We start from the raw sequence: 17,743 nt of genomic DNA on the forward strand, positions 1-17,743 counted from the left end.
TTACATTTGATTACATGTAAATTCAAGAAGAAGACAAAAACATAAAAATGATACCTTAAGGCAGTGAAAACAAAATAAAAACAACAAACAACAACAAAGCAACAACACCTGTAAGGCTGGGTGAATGAAAAGGTTTTAAGTCTGTTTTTGAATTTGTACACAGTTGTAATTGATCTCAGGTCAGCAGGCAGCTTGTTCCAAAGAACAGGACCACAGTAGCTGAAAGCACCTTCAGCACATTTACATCTGATTCTGACAACAGTTAAAGAATCCTGAGAGGGCTGACCAGGTGCTAGACAGTAGGATTTCTGTCCGGCATAGAAGGAGGTCATAGGGCACAGTAACAAAAACACTTTTTGATAGCATCATTAATTATCTGATGAAGATATTCCTCTTCATTCCGGGAAATACGTAAAACTTTTACCATTTACCCCCATTTAGGCCTGTTCTGGGCTAACTGTTGATCCTCTGATTCTGTGTCAGAGCCTCCCCTTTCAGCTCAGCTGTTAAGTAGCAAAAATAATGTCTGTTTATTGGCTAAATATTTTTGTGTACATTTGTTTTAAAATCCACTTTTCTTTGTCTTCTCATCGATCTGTTCTTTTGTTCGTCAGTGTTGATCACGAGGAACTGTGGGGATACTGCACTTTGTACGGTATAGCAGTACTCACTGTAAATATGGATAGCACTAGGCAGTGATTTCAGGCACAGACATGGCCTGTATCACAGTTACGTACAACAGAAAAGCTTTAACAAGAGTTTAGAGCAGGCAGGAGAAAGCCTGTGACCGTAAGGTTTGAGTAACTGCTGTCTTTCTTAACTTACACATTACTACACTCACTACCAGAAGATTAAAATATAATCCACACAAACCTAAGTGTAGACAGAAATGACGATCACAGCCACAGGAAGCTTGGCAGATTGTGAAAGAGTATCTCATGTTTCAGAAATGCTGGTAGACAGGTGTAGTAGCAACATTTCCTTTAGGGCCACTTTCTTGAGTCTGTATCCTCATATTTGACAGGTGGCTGAGATTAGTAATAGTCTTGTTGTGCAGGAAGCTTCAATTAGCTCTCATATGACTGGATCACAAATACACAGTGTGCTGTGCTGCTGTATCGTCACCAGAACAGGGTGTTTCTCTGTTATTATAGAAGAAACTGAAAATGACTCACGAAGACTCCGCCCACCCACCGCGGATTATTCTGATAATTGCTCTTCGTTTGAAGTGGCGTCATTTCTGATGTAATTCTATCAGGCGGCACCTGTTTTCATGTTTTTGTTAAAGCCCTATCCACTTCCTTAGAATTTTATATTTATTTTTATTTCACTGTTTCCCCATAAAGCAGTGCTCTTGTATTTCTCTTTTTTTTATAGCTTTTTTTTCAGGGGTGGATGAAATGGTGCTAATAGTGATAAACTGTACTTGCCTGTTGGATCAGTTAGGGTTCCCTTAGACATACAGTGGGGCAAAAAAGTATTTAGTCAGCCACCGATTGTGCAAGTTCCCCCACTTAAAATGATGACAGAGGTCAGTAATTTGCACCAGAGGTACACTTCAACTGTGAGAGACAGAATGTGAAAAAAAAAAATCCATGAATCCACATGGTAAAGAAAGTAAAGAATTTATTCGTAAATTAGGGTGGAAAATAAGTATTTGGTCACCTCAAACAAGGAAAATCTCTGGCTCTCACAGACCTGTAACGTCTTCTGTAAGAAGCTTTTCTGTCCCCCACTCGTTACCTGTATGAATGGCACCTGTTTGAACTCATCATCTGTATAAAAGACACCTGTCCACAGCCTCAAACAGTCAGACTCCAAACTCCGCCATGGCCAAGACCAAAGAGCTTTCGAAGGACACCAGGAAAAGTATTGTAGACCTGCACCAGACTGGGAAGAGTGAATCTACAATAGGCAAGCAGCTTGGTGTGAAAAAATCAACTGTGGGAGCAATCATCAGAAAATGGAAGACATACAAGACCACTGATAATCTCCCTCGATCTGGGGCTCCACGCAAGATCTCATCCCGTGGGGTCAAAATGATCATGAGAACGGTGAGCAAAGATCCCAGAACCACACGGGGGGACCTGGTGAATGACCTGCAGAGAGCTGGGACCAAAGTAACAAAGGTCACCATCAGTAACACACTACAACGGCAGGGAATCAAATCCCGCAGTGCCAGACGTGTTCCGCTGCTGAAGCCAGTGCATGTCCAGGCCCGTCTGAAGTTTGCCAGAGAGCACATGGATGATACAGCAGAGGATTGGGAGAATGTCATGTGGTCAGATGAAACCAAAGTAGAACTTTTTGGTATAAACTCAACTCGTCGTGTTTGGAGGAAGAAGAATACTGAGTTGCATCCCAAGAACACCATACCTACTGTGAAGCATGGGGGTGGAAACATCATGCTATGGGGCTGTTTTTCTGCCAAGGGGACAGGACGACTGATCCGTGTTAAGGACAGAATGAATGGGGCCATGTATCGTGAGATTTTGAGCCAAAACCTCCTTCCATCAGTGAGAACTTTGAAGATGAAACAAGGCTGGGTCTTCCAACATGACAATGATCCAAAACACACCGCCTGGGCAACAAAGGAGTGGCTCCGTAAGAAGCATTTGAAAGTCCTGGAGTGGCCTAGCCAGTCTCCAGACCTCAACCCCATAGAAAATCTGTGGCGGGAGTTGAAAGTCCGTGTTGCTCGGCGACAGCCCCAAAACATCACTGCTCTCGAGAAGATCTGCATGGAGGAATGGGCCAAAATACCAGCTACTGTGTGTGCAAACCTGGTAAAGACCTATAGTAAACGTTTGACCTCTGTTATTGCCAACAAAGGTTATGTTACAAAGTATTGGGTTGTATTTTTGTTATTGACCAAATACTTATTTTCCACCCTGATTTACGAATAAATTCTTTACAAATCCTACCATGTGGATTCATGGATTTTTTTTTCACATTCTGTCTCTCACAGTTGAAGTGTACCTCTGGTGCAAATTACTGACCTCTGTCATCATTTTAGGTGGGGGAACTTGCACAATCGGTGGCTGACTAAATACTTTTTTGCCCCACTGTATAATCCCTGATGATCCTTTTGGCACATGCAGTTTCTCAATATTAAATGACAGTGACACAGTTTTTGCTTTTGTGCACCTCCACGGTGGATTAAAAGCACAGAGATCAAGTTGTGACTAAAATGTAGACGCTCGTTCAGCGATTTTAACATTTTTAAATTAAAGCCATTTTAATCACAGTCGCCTCATGTTCACACAAATAACTGGTCAAACTTTATCGTAAATGTAAGCCATGTTTTTGCCGCTCAGACCCAAACCGTCTGCAGTCCCTCTCTGAAACTGGAAATCTGTTGAGTTGAGTCTCCTGATGGCTCCTTGTGTTTTCCAGGCCTATGAGCGCTCTGAAAGTGAAGAGGTAACCGTCATCACCCAGCTAGTCAGAAAGATCCTCATCATAATCTCTCGACCAGCTCGGCTCCTCGAATGTCTGGTAAGCTACCTAAATTTGTCAATCGAATACCAAGTTTGTCATCTCCAACAATCAGCCATTTATTAACACAAATCTGATCTGAGTCGGCAACCTTACCCCGACAGCTCTGCGCATAGCTTTGTTTAGGATTTTTAGTAGTAAATCAAATGGCATCTTGGATGCCTTTCAGTTTCCCGACACTCTGCATTAATTACACTGCTGTTGGATGCTGGTGACAGGAGTTTGATCCAGAAGAGTTTTACCACCTACTCGAAGCGGCAGAAGGCCACGCCAAAGTCGGCCAGGGAATCAAGACCGACATCCCGCGGTACATCATCAGCCAGCTGGGCCTCACACGCGACCCGTTAGAAGGTAAAGTTAATCAGTTATCGAGCGAAGCCTGTGATGTGGCTCATATGTGATGTTTTTTTTAAAGCCTGTTTCAGACATGGGTTAAGTAACATGCTGCCCCGAGTAGGTGATTATTATTATTATGCTTTATGATACTGCAACAAATACACAGTCCTGACTTAGATGAAGAGCAGACTGCATTTTTAAGTGATCGGTGCAGAAATGTTGGAAACCCAAATTAAAGCCTCTTCTTCTTTTATTTCTAGACATGGTACAGCTTGAACAGTATGATGCCAGTCCCTCGCCCTCAGCGTCAGTGTCAGTGGAAACAGATGCTTCTGTGGAGGTGAACTGACTAATTCAATAAGTTCAAATAATATTACAGACTCAGGCTGAGCTTTATTCAACCATTTGACATGTTAGAAATTAAACACAGCATCTTAGGTCTCAGTATATGCAGCGTGCTATTAAACAATAGCTAAAACAGTATAAATAACTAGAATAAATACAAAAACCAAGTATTGAAATATGCTAAAATTCAAATAATGGATCTTAATAAATGTACAGTATTGGACAGTGTGTGGCAGGGAAGAGTTCACACTGCCGCTGTTCCCTGCTGTACATTTATTAGGAGCCATTATTTATATTTTAGTGTGTTTATACTGGGAGAGGAGATGATTTAATGTTGAGTGCTCAGGTAAAGTAGAATCAGTCCATTTACCAAAGATGAAAAGTGCACACGCTTCTTCAGATCTGCCCACCGTGCTGTGCTGAATGTGTTTAAAGCGGATCAGGAAACGGTGACTCTTTTTATTGTGAAAGGATGCCAAAAATATTTAAAATCAATGTTATTTTGGTTAAGTAGATTGCAGGTGTAATTAGTATTTGGAGTAGTAGTTGGCTTTTAATCTGCAATCAGCATTAATCACAGCATTGCTTCTGTCTGCTTATTTAATTTTTCACATGGGCGTAAACAGCCACAGAATAAGAGCCCACAGACGCTGACTCCAACTCGAAGGAAACCTCTTGAGAGTGATTTTGAGACCATCAAACTCATAAGTAACGGAGCTTATGGGTAAGAGCACAAGTCTGTTTAACTGCATTTCACTGCTTCATCTTAGAAATGATGTTTGTTTGTTTGCGACACTTTGTTTATTTGCAAAGTGTCGCAAAGCTAAGATGAAAGATTAAATGGTGTCAGGAAGCGGAAAATACATTTAGTTGGAAGTAGTTTTTATTGTTGTTATTCTGATGCAGTTTGCCTCAATTTCAACCTTTTTTGTGCACGTTTTTGTGAGCCACTGTGACTGTGCCTTTTACCCGTTTCCAGGTAATTGAGCTAATGAGGTTTGTTTGGTTTTTGGCAGGGCGGTGTATCTGGTTCGCCACAAGGAGACCCGTCAGCGCTTTGCCATGAAAAAGATAAACCGTCAGAACCTGGTGCTGAGGAACCAGATCCAGCAGGCGTTTGTGGAGCGGGACATCCTAACTTTTGCTGAGAACCCCTTTGTTGTCTCCATGTTCTGCTCGTTTGAGACACGACGTCACCTCTGCATGGTCATGGAGTATGTAGAAGGTAAAGAAGGGAGAGGCTGCGGGGGCTGTTACAGTTTTATGTCTCTAACATTTTAGCTTAGCTTAAACAAGACCCGGTTTCAGTGAGTGCCAATGCAGAGAGTCTGAGAATAAGAGTCTGTGCATTACTGCCTCGGACAGTTGGTGTGTTAGGATCACTGCTGTTACTGGGATTTTAGTTGTTTTTTAAGGTGTTCTGTTCTTTTAAGGTGGAGATTGTGCCAACCTGCTGAAAAACATGGGCCCACTGCCTGTGGAAATGTCCAGGATGTATTTTGCTGAGACGGTCCTGGCTCTGGAGTACCTTCACAACTACGGCATCGTGCATCGGGATCTTAAACCTGACAAGTAAGGACATCTCCAACATCACCTTCACTCAGCTCTTCCGTCTTGCTTTTCTTGCTTTCATTAGGATCCGTTGACATAGTTGGGTCTGTGAGCGGGCACATGTAGAGTCTTGATTTTTCTGTAATTCAGCCCTTATCCTCATTTTCTTGACAAATTGTAAAATGCGCCGCTTACACTGACGTCTTCTTTCCCCCAACAGTTTGTTGATTACATCTATGGGCCACATCAAGCTGACTGACTTTGGTCTCTCTAAAATCGGCCTGATGAACATGACGACCAACCTGTATGAAGGTCACATAGAGAAAGACACAAGAGAGTTTGTTGACAAGCAGGTGAGACAACTTCAGGTGTAAGAGATGAATCACCTGTCACTTTTGGACAGCAGTGATTGTAGAGGCACTTGATCCAAACTGATGTTTGCTGGTTTACTTCCTCAGGTGTGTGGGACTCCAGAGTACATTGCCCCAGAGGTGATCCTCAGACAGGGCTATGGGAAGCCAGTGGACTGGTGGGCGATGGGGATCATCCTTTATGAATTTCTGGTCGGCTGCGTCCCGTTTTTTGGAGACACTCCCGAAGAGCTTTTTGGACAAGTTGTCAGTGGTACGTCTTGAAATGAATGAATTCTCTACTTAAAAATCGAGCATCAGGTTTAAAAAATAGAATCACAGCATAGAATAGCCACTGAGATCAAATCTTTATGTTAAACTAGTTTCTTTTTCCTTTTATTTGAATTGAAAACACAAGCAGTGACGTAGGCACAGAAGTCTACAACTTTGCTTCACTCTCAGAATCTTAACCACATCAGTCCTGGGCAAGCTTATGCTTTGGCAAACACAAACATTCTGACTTGCTGTTTAATGTCTTTGTAAGACTGTAAATTTGGTTTTAATTAATATTTAATTTTGTACTTTTATTTATTATCTTCTCTGATTGTCAGATGAAATCATTTGGCCTGAAGGAGAGGATGCCTTACCTGTTGATGCACAGGATTTGATCACCCGCCTGCTGAGGCAGAACCCTTTGGACCGGCTGGGAACAGGTAATGCTGATAAATTACAGCAGGGATCTTTTATACAGGTCTGTACAGCTAAATCAGAAAAACAAGGTTTATAGCAAGGGGGACATTACATTTTAAGAATTTTAAAAAAAGTGAAACTAAGAATGAAGTAAACATGTTTGCAAGAGGAGTTTCACCCTGATCCTAATCCAGTGTTTAACTGAATGTTTTTAGGTGGAGCCTCAGAGGTGAAGCAGCACCCCTTCTTCTTGGGGCTGGACTGGAACGGACTCCTCCGACAGAAAGCCGAGTTCATCCCTCAGCTGGAGGCCGAGGATGATACCAGCTACTTTGACAGTGAGTTCCTGCTGAGTCTCTTTGTGGTTTATTTTTCTGTGTAATCTTGACTTCACATGGTAGTGAGAGCAAAACGTTGTCCATAATTGTGGGTGTTGGAGATGGGATGCAGGTTAAATTTAGCTGGAATATAATACGGGCGAGCTAAGATAAAACTGCAGAGCGATGAGTTTTTCTCGGGATTATACCATGAAGTTTGACTTTCTCTTAAATGAGAGCATCTTCCCTTTTTGCCATATTCAGCTCGTTTGGATCGCTATCATCATTTGGCCTCTGACGAAGACGACGAAACTAACGACGAAGAGTCTTCCTTGGAAATCCGACAGTTTGCTTCCTGGTCTCATCGCTTCAGCAAGGTAAAGACCGCTGCAGTAAGAATCTGCTGTAAGAGTGCCAAAAAATTTGAAAAGTCAGATCTTAACTGACACCTTTTCACCTGTTTGTCATCAAGGTTTACAGCAGCACAGAACACCTGGCAACACCGTCCAACCTGAGTTTCTCCTCCGACCGCAGCCACAGCGAGGACAAAGAGGACCACGGGGATGCGGCAGGGCTCGGGGCCTCGCCAAGCCCAGCAGATGGCAGTGCTGAGCACAGGCAGTCTGGACGCATGGCCAGGTAAACAGAAGATGTGGACACCTGCTATTCCTCTTTATTCTTGTTTCTTTTTCGTATTTTTGCACGTTTCATAGTATTCATAATATAATAAACAGGTGGCTGAGTTTGTGGGTCTGCATGAAAACAGATCCTCAATCAGCTGATCTATGAGTTCAACATTTTTTTGTGTGCTTTTACTGTTTTTAGTCTTCGCCCCCGGGCCTCCTCCAGTTCCTCCCAGTCTGACAGAAGCACCAGTCCTCTGGTAATGAGCAGCACTCACAGCCTGGAGACGATGCCCCGGTTTGCCCTCTCCACTGATGATGAAGGTAAATCCACTTTTTTTTATTTTAACACATCTCTTCATAACACGTCCAGGTGCTTCTGCCAGAAACATTCACACTTAACACCTTCTGTCCGCAGCAGAGGTGGTGGTGTCAAATCTTCGGCGGATCAGGATTCGCAGCAACAGTACCGGCGGGAAGCAGTCATCCCCTAAGGACACGGCAGGCCCTCGGCGCTTCGGTAACCAGCTGGAGACGCCAGACAGGCAGAGGGTTCCCTGCGGAGGAAAGGTTCCCAAGTCTGCCTCTGTCTCAGCCCTGTCTCTCATCATCACTACAGGTGCAGAAGGTTATCATAACTACTTTAAATCCAGCAGAATCAGTTTGGTTTTTATTGCTCCGCTTTGACAGAGAGCCTCTGCAGATATAGTCTAAACATGTAATCCATAGACAGCAGTTTTTGTTTCTAATTGTGGAATTAAAACTGGCCTTCTAATTTGAGTCATAAAATGTGAGATTATGAGTCTATTTATCTCTAAACTGTGTGTTTGTTTCAGACGATTCACCCAGTGGCCTCCACCCCGGTCCCATCTCCCCACGCTCACTGTCTTCCAACCCCTCATCCCGCGACTCGTCCCCAAACCGGGATCTGTCATTCAGCCCCGGCAGCCTGAGGCCACCAATCATCATCCACACCTCAGGGAAGAAGTTCGGCTTCACCCTGCAGGCCATCCGTGTGTACATGGGCGACAGCGACGTCTACACCGTGCATCACATGGTGTCGGTAGGTTTTAACCACAAGCCTTAAAACAGATCAAAGATCTGAAACCTGTGTTTGTAAACTGTAGCGTGTTCCAAATATTTTGCTTTGCTTTGGTGATCCAAAACTAGAAGGTAGTGATATAAAAAGGTTGTTATGTAATGCTCAGTTTGAAACTCACTCACTTCACCATCGCAATAGAGTGTGGAGGAGGGCAGCCCGGCTCACCAGGCAGGCCTCTGCACTGGAGACCTCATCACCCACGTGAACGGAGAGTCTGTCCAAGGCCTGGTCCACACAGAGATGATCGAACTGCTGCTGAAGGTACAGCTCGGAGCTGCGTGGCACTTGAACTTTGCTTTTTAAGTTGCTTCTGTGTTGAAAGGTCTGTAAAAATTCTTTCATTCTCACGAAACGTGCAGAGCGGCAACAAGGTGGCCCTTCAGACCATAGCGCTCGAGAACACTTCTATTAAAATCGGTCCTGCACGAAAGACCAAACACAAAGGGAAGATGGCTCGCCGCAGCAAGAAGAGCAAGAGGAGAGATAATTATGACAGGTGAGCATCTGACTGGGTTCTGGGTTTCTTTTTTTTCTCTCTCTCTGTCTTTGCAGCTCTGCTGTGTTACTCATCATCTGTTTACTCTGGGAGGCTCTTTCTCCTTCAAGTGTAAGCTACAACAGTGAATTATATATCGTCCCTTCTAGGCGACGGACCATCTTTAAGAAGCTGTCCAAGCAGAGCACAGTGATGCACTGCAGTCGCAGCTTCTCCTCAGGTCTTCATCACTCTGTTTCCTCCAGTGAGAGTCTTCCAGGCTCCCCGACCCACAGCCTCTCCCCGGGGCCCTCCACACCCTGCCGGAGCCCCGCACCTGACCATCAGGGCCACGGTAATTAAGGAAATGTAGTCATTTGAGATTCTGCAGGTACACTGAAGGTCTTATAATACCCAGATGGCTGCCCCTCCCTCAGCCTAAAGGATCCTTCCTGTTAAAAGGGGGTTTTTCCTTCCCACTGTTGCCAAAGTGCCTTGTGATAGGCAGTCGTCTGATTGTTGAGGTTTCTCTGTATTTTTGTGGGGTCTTTACCTTAAAATATTAAACACCTTGAGGTGACTGTTATTGTGATTTGGTGCTACATAAATAAAACTGAACTGAAATAGAATTGAAATTTAAAAGTGTTGTTTGCCCTGCTGCAAACTGCAGCTTGTAGTGTGAGTATTTCAACAGTCCTGCCTCTACTTTCCAGAGAATAACTCACCACAGAGTACGTCGCCTTGCTCCAGCTCTCCAAGCTCTCCCGCCACACACAGCCGGCCCATCACGCTCGGCCTGGGCTCTAAACTCAGCCCGCAACGCTACAGCAAAGTGGGCCGCCGCAAATCCACCAGCAACATCCCCCCCTCGCCTCTGGCCTGCAGCAGCTCCTCATCCTCTAATCAGCCGCTTTCCCCACAGCGCTCGCCCTCTCCTCTGCCAGGCTTCGCCAAAAACCTTCACACGTACCACGGAAAAACCCTGTCTCCCCCCACCATCGTTAGGCATGTCGTCCGGCCACGCAGTGCAGAGCCGCCTCGTTCACCGTTGCTTAAGAGGGTGCAGTCAGCGGAGAAACTGTCTGGAGTATATCACGCTGACAAGAAGTCAAAAGCCCCCCGCAGGCACACGCTGGAAGTGCCGTTTTACGGTGAGGCTGACCTGCTGGGCGACTCAGAGATGGACGCAGCCTGTGGCATCGCTTACATTGGGGTTGACCACAGCAGACTTGGGCCGTACATTAGCAGCCAAAGGATTGAACGATCAGAGCAGCTGGTTGTGATGCGGAAGCTGAACCTGTCAGAGCGGAGAGACTCCTTTAAGAAGCAGGAGGCAGTGCAGGAAGTGAGCTTCGACGAGCCAGAGGAGAAAAGCAGCAGTAATGCAGCGGGGAGCAGCACACCTCCAGGGGCTCAAACGCAGCACAGAGCGGCCTGGACTGTGACACGACCCCAAAGCAGTCAGGACATCGAGATGGACGTCCCCGTGGTGAGGAGGTTCACGCTTGTGCCGCAGATAGCTGTGCAGGGCTCTACGGAGAGCGAGGAGCAAGACGAGTGGGAGCCGTGTTCAGATGGAGAGGACTCTGGTGAGAAGCCCGAGGTGGAGGTGGACGTCACAGCATCTCCGCGGGAACAAACAGGATGTCTTCTCACCAACATGAGCTGCAGGCAGGGAGCAGAAACCACTTCCACGGGTCCTAAAATTGCACCAGAGAAGACACCAGAGTGCAGAGAGCAAACACAAAAAGGGCACCTGAGAAAGTGACAGCTCGCCGTTGTACTCCTAAAACCTGCTCTTGTCTTTCAAGGGTGACGAAGATGTTAAGTCATTCTCAAAGTTGTCGGGCTGAAAGAGCGGGAGAAACTTTTACTTGAATTTTGTTTTGTAAAAAAAACAGTTGCCTTCAGGCATCGCTGACCTTTCTGGTCTTATTTATTACATTTCATGATGCGTTTGTAACAGGGGAAAAGAAAGAAGTTCTCATGGGTTGACCAGCCAAGGCTCAACATTTTTGTATCCATAAAATGTGGTTTTATGTCTTCTGAATGGATTGTTTTCTAAAAAAACAAACAAAAGTTGTCTATTTTTTAAATAAATTCTGGTACAGAGTAGAAGTGTTAATGCTGCGTAAAACTGTTGGACCAAAAGGTACGAGGAGTCAAGGTCGCTTTTTTTTCTTCTTCAGTGTCTGTGTGTGTTTGTAGTACTGCTGTAGGTCTTCCTGAACCTAAAACGATCTCTGGTTCACGCTGTGAGCAACATGACTGACACGTCATTGGATCTATCTCTGCAGCTGATGGCTACAGTACTGCATGGATTTGTATTGATGCATCCTTTAGAAGGAGTAAAACTGAAGCTACTACGCTCAAACTAGAATGCAGGGGAGAAAAACAACTGTTAATAAAACGGTCGTATCAAAGAAGAGGCTCTGAAGATGTTTGGTCCATGTTTCCTTGATGGCTTTATCCCTTCATGTACTTTAATCTTGCACAGCTTGTTGTGTTGGTCATGTTCCTCACAGTGTGAATTCACGGGAACGGCATTGTTTTTTTTTTTTATTCTTGCTGAGAATAATGTTGCAAACGCGGTGAGACACTACCCACCTTTGTCTTCTCTTATGAAGATACGGAGCCGAAGGGTTTTTATGTGCCATGGCATCTTGTGCAATGTCCTCTAAGCCATATCATTGAAGGCAGAAATGTTACTTGTAATTTTCAGTCACTAGGAAGATTTGTTTGGGGTTTTTGTTTGTTCGTTTCCACTGCTATTGTGGAAAAAGACGCCGAGCCTGAAGCTCCGGATGATCCACGTCCACCTTTCTGTGTGCTGTGAGTTTATCAGTCGAACTCTTTGATCGGGCGCGTTCATCTCACAGCACGCCGTTTTACTTCAGAACATGGAAGGGAGCGTTTAAAACACTCATTTTATTTGACTTTCGTTTTTTGGCCAGGTTTCCTTACTTACTCTGACACGTGTTGGACTTTTGCAAGCACAAGTACGTACAAGTGCGTTATGGGGTTGTTGTTGTTTTCACCTTTTCCAGAAGCTGTAGCGTTTTTCCATTTTAATCATTATTTTTTCCCACATGTGCATGTGAAAGAGACCATCCGTAAACGCCCTGGTCCTACTTCATGTGCTGTGCAGTGCTGTTTACATCCAAAGGGGAAAAGTGCACTAATGACATTTAGACATAAGTTTTTTGTAACCGAATGTGAAAGGTAAACTGAGATAAACATATTTACAGTGAAATCAGGGCTTCTTTGAACAAGTGTTTTTGGTTTTTTGTCTTTGTATTGTGCAAATTTTGATGTATATTTTGGTAACAAGAGTGTGTATAATTCCAAGTGTACTGAAGGACATAATATGCACGAAGACAATTTCTGGCAAGAGGGAGTTTTTGGGAATTCTGTCTTTTAAATTCAGGCAGTATTTGACAGCTGCACAGACTGGCTGCACATCACATTTTCTCCACAACAGACATGACGTTTGGAGAGTTGTCGTCCTCTTTGTAAGTGGCTGTTCCTGGCTTTTGTACTAACTTTACTCTGAGTCTTCTCTTTCTAAACAGCTGTTGTGTTACTTCAACCCCTCTTCTTCCTTAAAAACCATAGAAGGGAAAAAAAAAACCTTAAATCTTGTGATGAAAACCTTACGGGATGATGTTGTTGTGTTAGTGACGCAAACAGACGGACCACTCAGTTATTTTTGCAGTCTGACAGAATTGTTTACAATGAACAAACATGCTGTGTACTGTACAAACATTTTATATTCTGTGGCTGTACACGATGAAACTATCCTCTTTGATACTCGCAAAGGAAACGACATTCATAGAAGCTGCATATCCGTTTGTTTTTTATGTTTAGTTTTAAAGACACTGTTCTTAATGAGTAGTTTGGCACCAAGCTCAGAAGCATTTTCGATATTTGCATGTACCTGCAGAACGAGATCATTGGGACTTGTTGTTCAGACTTCAAAAAGAAGCTTTAAATATTAATTAATTGGAGGTGGGGGAAAAGGGATGGATGGAAACATGCATATTTGTTCTTATGTGCATGAGAAAAATGCTTTACACCAAAAGTAAAAGTGTTAAAGATGAGTAATAAAATATATATTTACATTAGAGGTTTCTTTTTGCATACAGGAAAAGCCAATTTAAATATGTAAACATGATGAGGGATAATGTTTTGGTTGCTTTTTAATAACCTTGTATGTGTTAAAAAAAAATGCTTTGCTGAAGTCCACCACAGGGATTTTTCAGCCTCTGTTGAGCGTACTCTTAAAGAACAAGTTTGGCAGGTCAAAGTGTCGTACAAGTGCATTTGTTCTCCTGTGGACTCTTCTGTCCAGTGCATGCTGCATGAGACAAGCACACAGCTGTAATACTTGACTGCATGGTATACCGGCGATGTCGCCCTCTACTGTGTTTTCTTGTGCAACAAATAAACTTTGTATTTCCCTTTGATTCTTCTCTGAGTGTTGCGTACAGTTATCTGCCTTATTGTTACATTGATGTACCAGATCAGACCATTCAAATCCTTTTCATCAGTATAGGTGTTGTAATTCTACAAGCAACCATTCCACTATATCACTATATAAATACTTCATCAATAGACAAATGTGATGAAGCAAAATTACACTGTGAAGGTTATTAAGGCTTCCCTTTAAGGCAGGTGTCTCAAACGTAAGGGCCAGGGTCTAGAATTGGACTCTGATCCAGCTCACAGATCACTTTGGAAAATCTGAAGGAGGCCATAAATTCTGGACTTTGAATTTTTTCATAAGTTTTACAACTTTACCTACTGATAATAGATCAAGCTGTGTATTGTATGCATACCAATAAAAATGTATGCATGTCTGTCCAAGATAGGATACTTGTAGGATAAAGGGTCCAGAGGTTAACCTAGTAACAAAAATGTTTTACTTTAAAATCCGTAGGAGTTCTGCAGTTTCAAGCAGGTAATACTTGAATTCGGTCAAAATTTACTACTGTCCATACTGGCATAGCAATAGTTAGGGCCATAATTTGTTGAACAAAGACACCAATGTTTGTAGTTGGGGATTTGTACACCATCACAGTGGACTGTAAATCAAGATGTAATCAATATGCAGATTATCATCTTTTAAATACAGGGATTTGAAAATTGTGTGTATAAAAATGAATTACAGTCATTTTTATACACACGTCCTGTTTTTTTAAAGGCTCAAAAGTAATTGGACAAAATACTGTAATTTTTAAAAAAAATTATGAGCTGCTCTGCCAGGCCTTTACTAAAGAAGATAAAGATTAGTTGTACAGAGTGTCTGTGTTCATCCACTTTATCTAAGTTAATTTGGCCCTCGGAGTACATAAATAAATTGTAAAACAACAAAAGTCTCTAAAATGCACGTTTTTACGCTGCAGTTTCCCCTGCTGGTCGGCAGGTGTCAGCAATGTGTTGAGAAACCTGGGAAAAGGAACGAAGAAGACCCGTGTCCTTCACAACAGCTAACATGGCTACTGCTACTAAATTCATTCAGAGGCTGCGAAATTTTTTATCAGGGGTAAGCAACAACATTCGTCACACTTTAAAACGGAGTAGTTTTCTGCTCTAAATATGATGTAATAGCCCTCCGGACGATTTGTCGCAATAAACTTTATCAAAGGAAACGTTTAACAGCCAGCTAACCCTTACTGACGTTAGCTAGCAGTAGCGTTGTGGGGTAGCTAAACACTATGAAGGAGGTGAAGTTCACCAGTGTGGGATTTGCACTCGTCGAAAATTGACTTTCCTTTTCCTTTTCAGCATGACCTGCAAGCCAAACTGCAGCTGCGATATGAGGAGATTGCAAAGAGGTAAGACCACAGGCGCTACCCTCGTACCGCTCACGAATGAAAGTGTTCACATATTAGAAACAACGACTAAAACCCCGTTAACAGAGAGATGCAATGACTCTGTGGGTTGCCAGACTTGCTTTTTGTTTTTGTTTGTATTTTGTTTGTTAAACCACTTAAAACTAACGAAGAATTCAAATTTGTTGTATAAATCGCTGTCAATGTATATGGACGAGAGAAGTACCACAGTGAATGTCTACAGCCATCTGTAAAAGAAAAATCAAAGCTTTGTGCTGGTTTGGGGCTGTATTTTGAGATTTTCTCAAAAATGCTAGAGTTATGATTGCACAAAAAGCATCATCACTGCCAGTGTCTGACTGGCAACAGCTTCACAATGATCCCAAACACACTACCAATGTAGTATTAACAAATCTGGTTAGAAAAACACACAATGTAACACTATCAGGCTTGGATTGGCCTCCCTGAAGCCCGAACCACAATATTATTTAGATGGCGTGGAATCATGTTGACAGAGAACAGAACAAAAGCCAGCCGACATCCAAAGAAGAGTTCTCCAGAGCTTCAAGAAGCCTGGAGAACTATTCCTGAGGACTACATAAAGAAATGACAAGGAAGTTTGACTAAGAGTTTCTTGATGTGTGGAGGAATAAAGGTGGTCATACAAAATATTGACTTTAAAGCAAAAACTCTGTTTTTGTTTTAAATTCTATATTTCCAGGTATCTTTGCACGTTTCAGTAAACTGCACCTATTTTCCATTTTGCCTGCAAATGTGGAAGTCACCAACATTGTTAAAGTCTGTTAAAATAGATTTTTTTTTTCTTCATCCCAACAGGACACAACCACCACCCAAACTGCCAGTAGGCCCGAGCCACAGGTATGCCAACAACTACTACTACAGCAGAGATGGACGGAGAGAATCAGCCCCTCCCACACTCGTGATGTCCTCACAGAAAGCTCTTACTGCTGGCAGGTTTGTTAATGATCACTGCATTTTCATGTATTTCAAGTTCAGGTGTTTGTTTTTTGCGCCATATACATAATAATAATAGTGTAATCCATCTATTTGATGTCACCTGTCAAAACATCTTCTTGTGACTGACAATGGAAGTTTGCTATTTGTAGTTTTTAGCTGAAATATTGTGGTCTTTTTTTTCCCCTTCTTTCTCTGTTGTTGTTCCTTTTTTTTAAATTTTTTTTAATTTTATTTTTTTTAGTCAAGTTGCTGAGACCTCAAAGCTTCCAGTGACTCCCGGCACTGTATATAAAGAGCCACCAATCTCCACAGACCAGCCCTACCTCTGAGCAGCAAGACAAGACTCTGCAGGGTCAACATTATGTCTCCATCCTGCCCTGACTACAGCAAGTGTTGGTTGTATCTTGTACAATAGAAGATGTGAATAAAATATTATGTTTATCTCTTTCTGCTCATTGTTTTGGTCAACCGTGTACTGAACAGATGTGAGAGTAAGTGGGGGAAGCGATGAGCTAAACATCCAGCTGAAGCTCTGCTCATCCTCTCCAAGTGACCGCTCAATGTCCCTCAAAATGAAAACTCGTACACAGGCGAGCCATTTGCAATAGTCTAAATATTGGAAATCACATTTCGGCAATCCATTACCTGGAAATGGGTAAAAGGCACAGGCCCGTCCCTACCAGTCGCGGCAGAATGCTGTCTCTTTCTGAGCCTGGTTCTTTCGAAGTTTCTTCCTCTTAGAAGGGAATTTTTCCTTCCCAGAGTCGCTAATTGCTTGCTCATAGGGAATCACTTGATTGTTGGGGTGGCCAAAACTCTAGGAGAACTAGCAATTCTTGTGAAAATCCAAAAAAAAAAAAAAAAAACAGCTGCCAAAATATGCCATTGAATTTAGGCACCATTTTGCTTAAAATCCATTAAGTAATCTCTGTGTCAAGTTCTTAACAATATTCAAAGCGGAGCAGCAGACAACTTACCATCACATCAGTCCTTTAATCAGACCTAATTTGATACAAATTGGAAATAAATTGATTTTATTAAATAATTGGTTGGGTTTTTTTGTTTTTAGAAAAGTTGAGCTCTAGCCTTGAAGTCAAGGTCCCTAAGATTTAAACCTTACAGAGAGTTTCAGTAAATGCAACCATGGTATTGATTTGAAAATTATACGTTGCCTCGTTCTTGAGTTATTGCATTCACAAATCCATATGCCAATTTTTATTTTTACATTTTGTTTTTACTTTTTCATAAAGATTATAACACACAAATAACACAAATGAGAACATTGTCATTTTTGAAACCCCTACTTTGACCTTATCTAATGCAGTGCAAAAAACAAATAAATAAATAAATAGATAACTAACACTAAGTCTTTTGTGTGCGCGCAGACTGCGTGAACACACAGGGAAACACTGAGAATTCAGAAGATTTTCACTGTGTCCAATTCAGCCACATCTTTCAGATTTTTCACATAACAAGCAGCACGGATTTTGTCATCATTTCAGCTGGAAGCACTTTATAAGGTGTTATTTCACGTGAACGTCGAGGAGAGATCTCAACAAATATCACAGCTGCATGAAGATACTGTAAATGTCCACAAAGACGTGGACTGATTATAATGTAGACACATTAATCAGAGTCATATAT

The 17,743-nt window shown here is 42.6% G+C and overlaps 2 protein-coding genes across 6 annotated transcripts in view; both read left to right on the plus strand.

Moving 5' to 3' along the window:
• Positions 1 to 13,753, plus strand: part of mast3b (microtubule associated serine/threonine kinase 3b) — a 37,435-nt gene extending 23,682 nt beyond the window's left edge. For 3 of the 5 annotated variants that reach the window (XM_086263195.1, XM_086263197.1, XM_086263198.1), the window contains 19 exons: positions 3,397 to 3,498; positions 3,717 to 3,849; positions 4,095 to 4,174; positions 4,806 to 4,903; positions 5,196 to 5,404; positions 5,613 to 5,751; positions 5,951 to 6,083; positions 6,189 to 6,354; positions 6,692 to 6,793; positions 6,986 to 7,108; positions 7,352 to 7,464; positions 7,560 to 7,726; positions 7,913 to 8,034; positions 8,129 to 8,329; positions 8,547 to 8,773; positions 8,951 to 9,073; positions 9,172 to 9,308; positions 9,458 to 9,642; positions 10,001 to 13,753. In XM_086263195.1, the coding sequence (XP_086119321.1) occupies positions 3,397 to 3,498; positions 3,717 to 3,849; positions 4,095 to 4,174; positions 4,806 to 4,903; positions 5,196 to 5,404; positions 5,613 to 5,751; positions 5,951 to 6,083; positions 6,189 to 6,354; positions 6,692 to 6,793; positions 6,986 to 7,108; positions 7,352 to 7,464; positions 7,560 to 7,726; positions 7,913 to 8,034; positions 8,129 to 8,329; positions 8,547 to 8,773; positions 8,951 to 9,073; positions 9,172 to 9,308; positions 9,458 to 9,642; positions 10,001 to 11,055 (3,615 nt within the window). In that variant the 3' untranslated portion in view covers positions 11,056 to 13,753. The remainder of the gene's footprint in view (positions 1 to 3,396; positions 3,499 to 3,716; positions 3,850 to 4,094; positions 4,175 to 4,805; positions 4,904 to 5,195; positions 5,405 to 5,612; positions 5,752 to 5,950; positions 6,084 to 6,188; positions 6,355 to 6,691; positions 6,794 to 6,985; positions 7,109 to 7,351; positions 7,465 to 7,559; positions 7,727 to 7,912; positions 8,035 to 8,128; positions 8,330 to 8,546; positions 8,774 to 8,950; positions 9,074 to 9,171; positions 9,309 to 9,457; positions 9,643 to 10,000) is intronic. The other 2 variants (XM_086263196.1, XM_086263199.1) reach the window with 1 other exon arrangement.
• Positions 13,754 to 14,698: 945 nt separating this feature from the next.
• ndufa7 (NADH:ubiquinone oxidoreductase subunit A7) lies at positions 14,699 to 16,540 on the plus strand. Its single transcript, XM_086263201.1, has 4 exons — positions 14,699 to 14,832; positions 15,075 to 15,124; positions 15,959 to 16,096; positions 16,341 to 16,540. The coding sequence occupies exons 1-4, from the start codon at positions 14,782 to 14,784 to the stop codon at positions 16,426 to 16,428; spliced, it is 327 nt and encodes a 108-aa protein (XP_086119327.1). The 5' UTR covers positions 14,699 to 14,781; the 3' UTR covers positions 16,429 to 16,540.
• Positions 16,541 to 17,743: the final 1,203 nt, after the last annotated feature.

This window comes from Aulonocara sp. 'chitande type north' Nkhata Bay, linkage group LG15 (genome assembly GCF_057382095.1).
Source record: "Aulonocara sp. 'chitande type north' Nkhata Bay isolate Kocher_YH1m ecotype deep benthic linkage group LG15, A_spYH_male_GT1.1, whole genome shotgun sequence".
Taxonomy (NCBI): domain Eukaryota; kingdom Metazoa; phylum Chordata; class Actinopteri; order Cichliformes; family Cichlidae; genus Aulonocara; species Aulonocara sp. 'chitande type north' Nkhata Bay.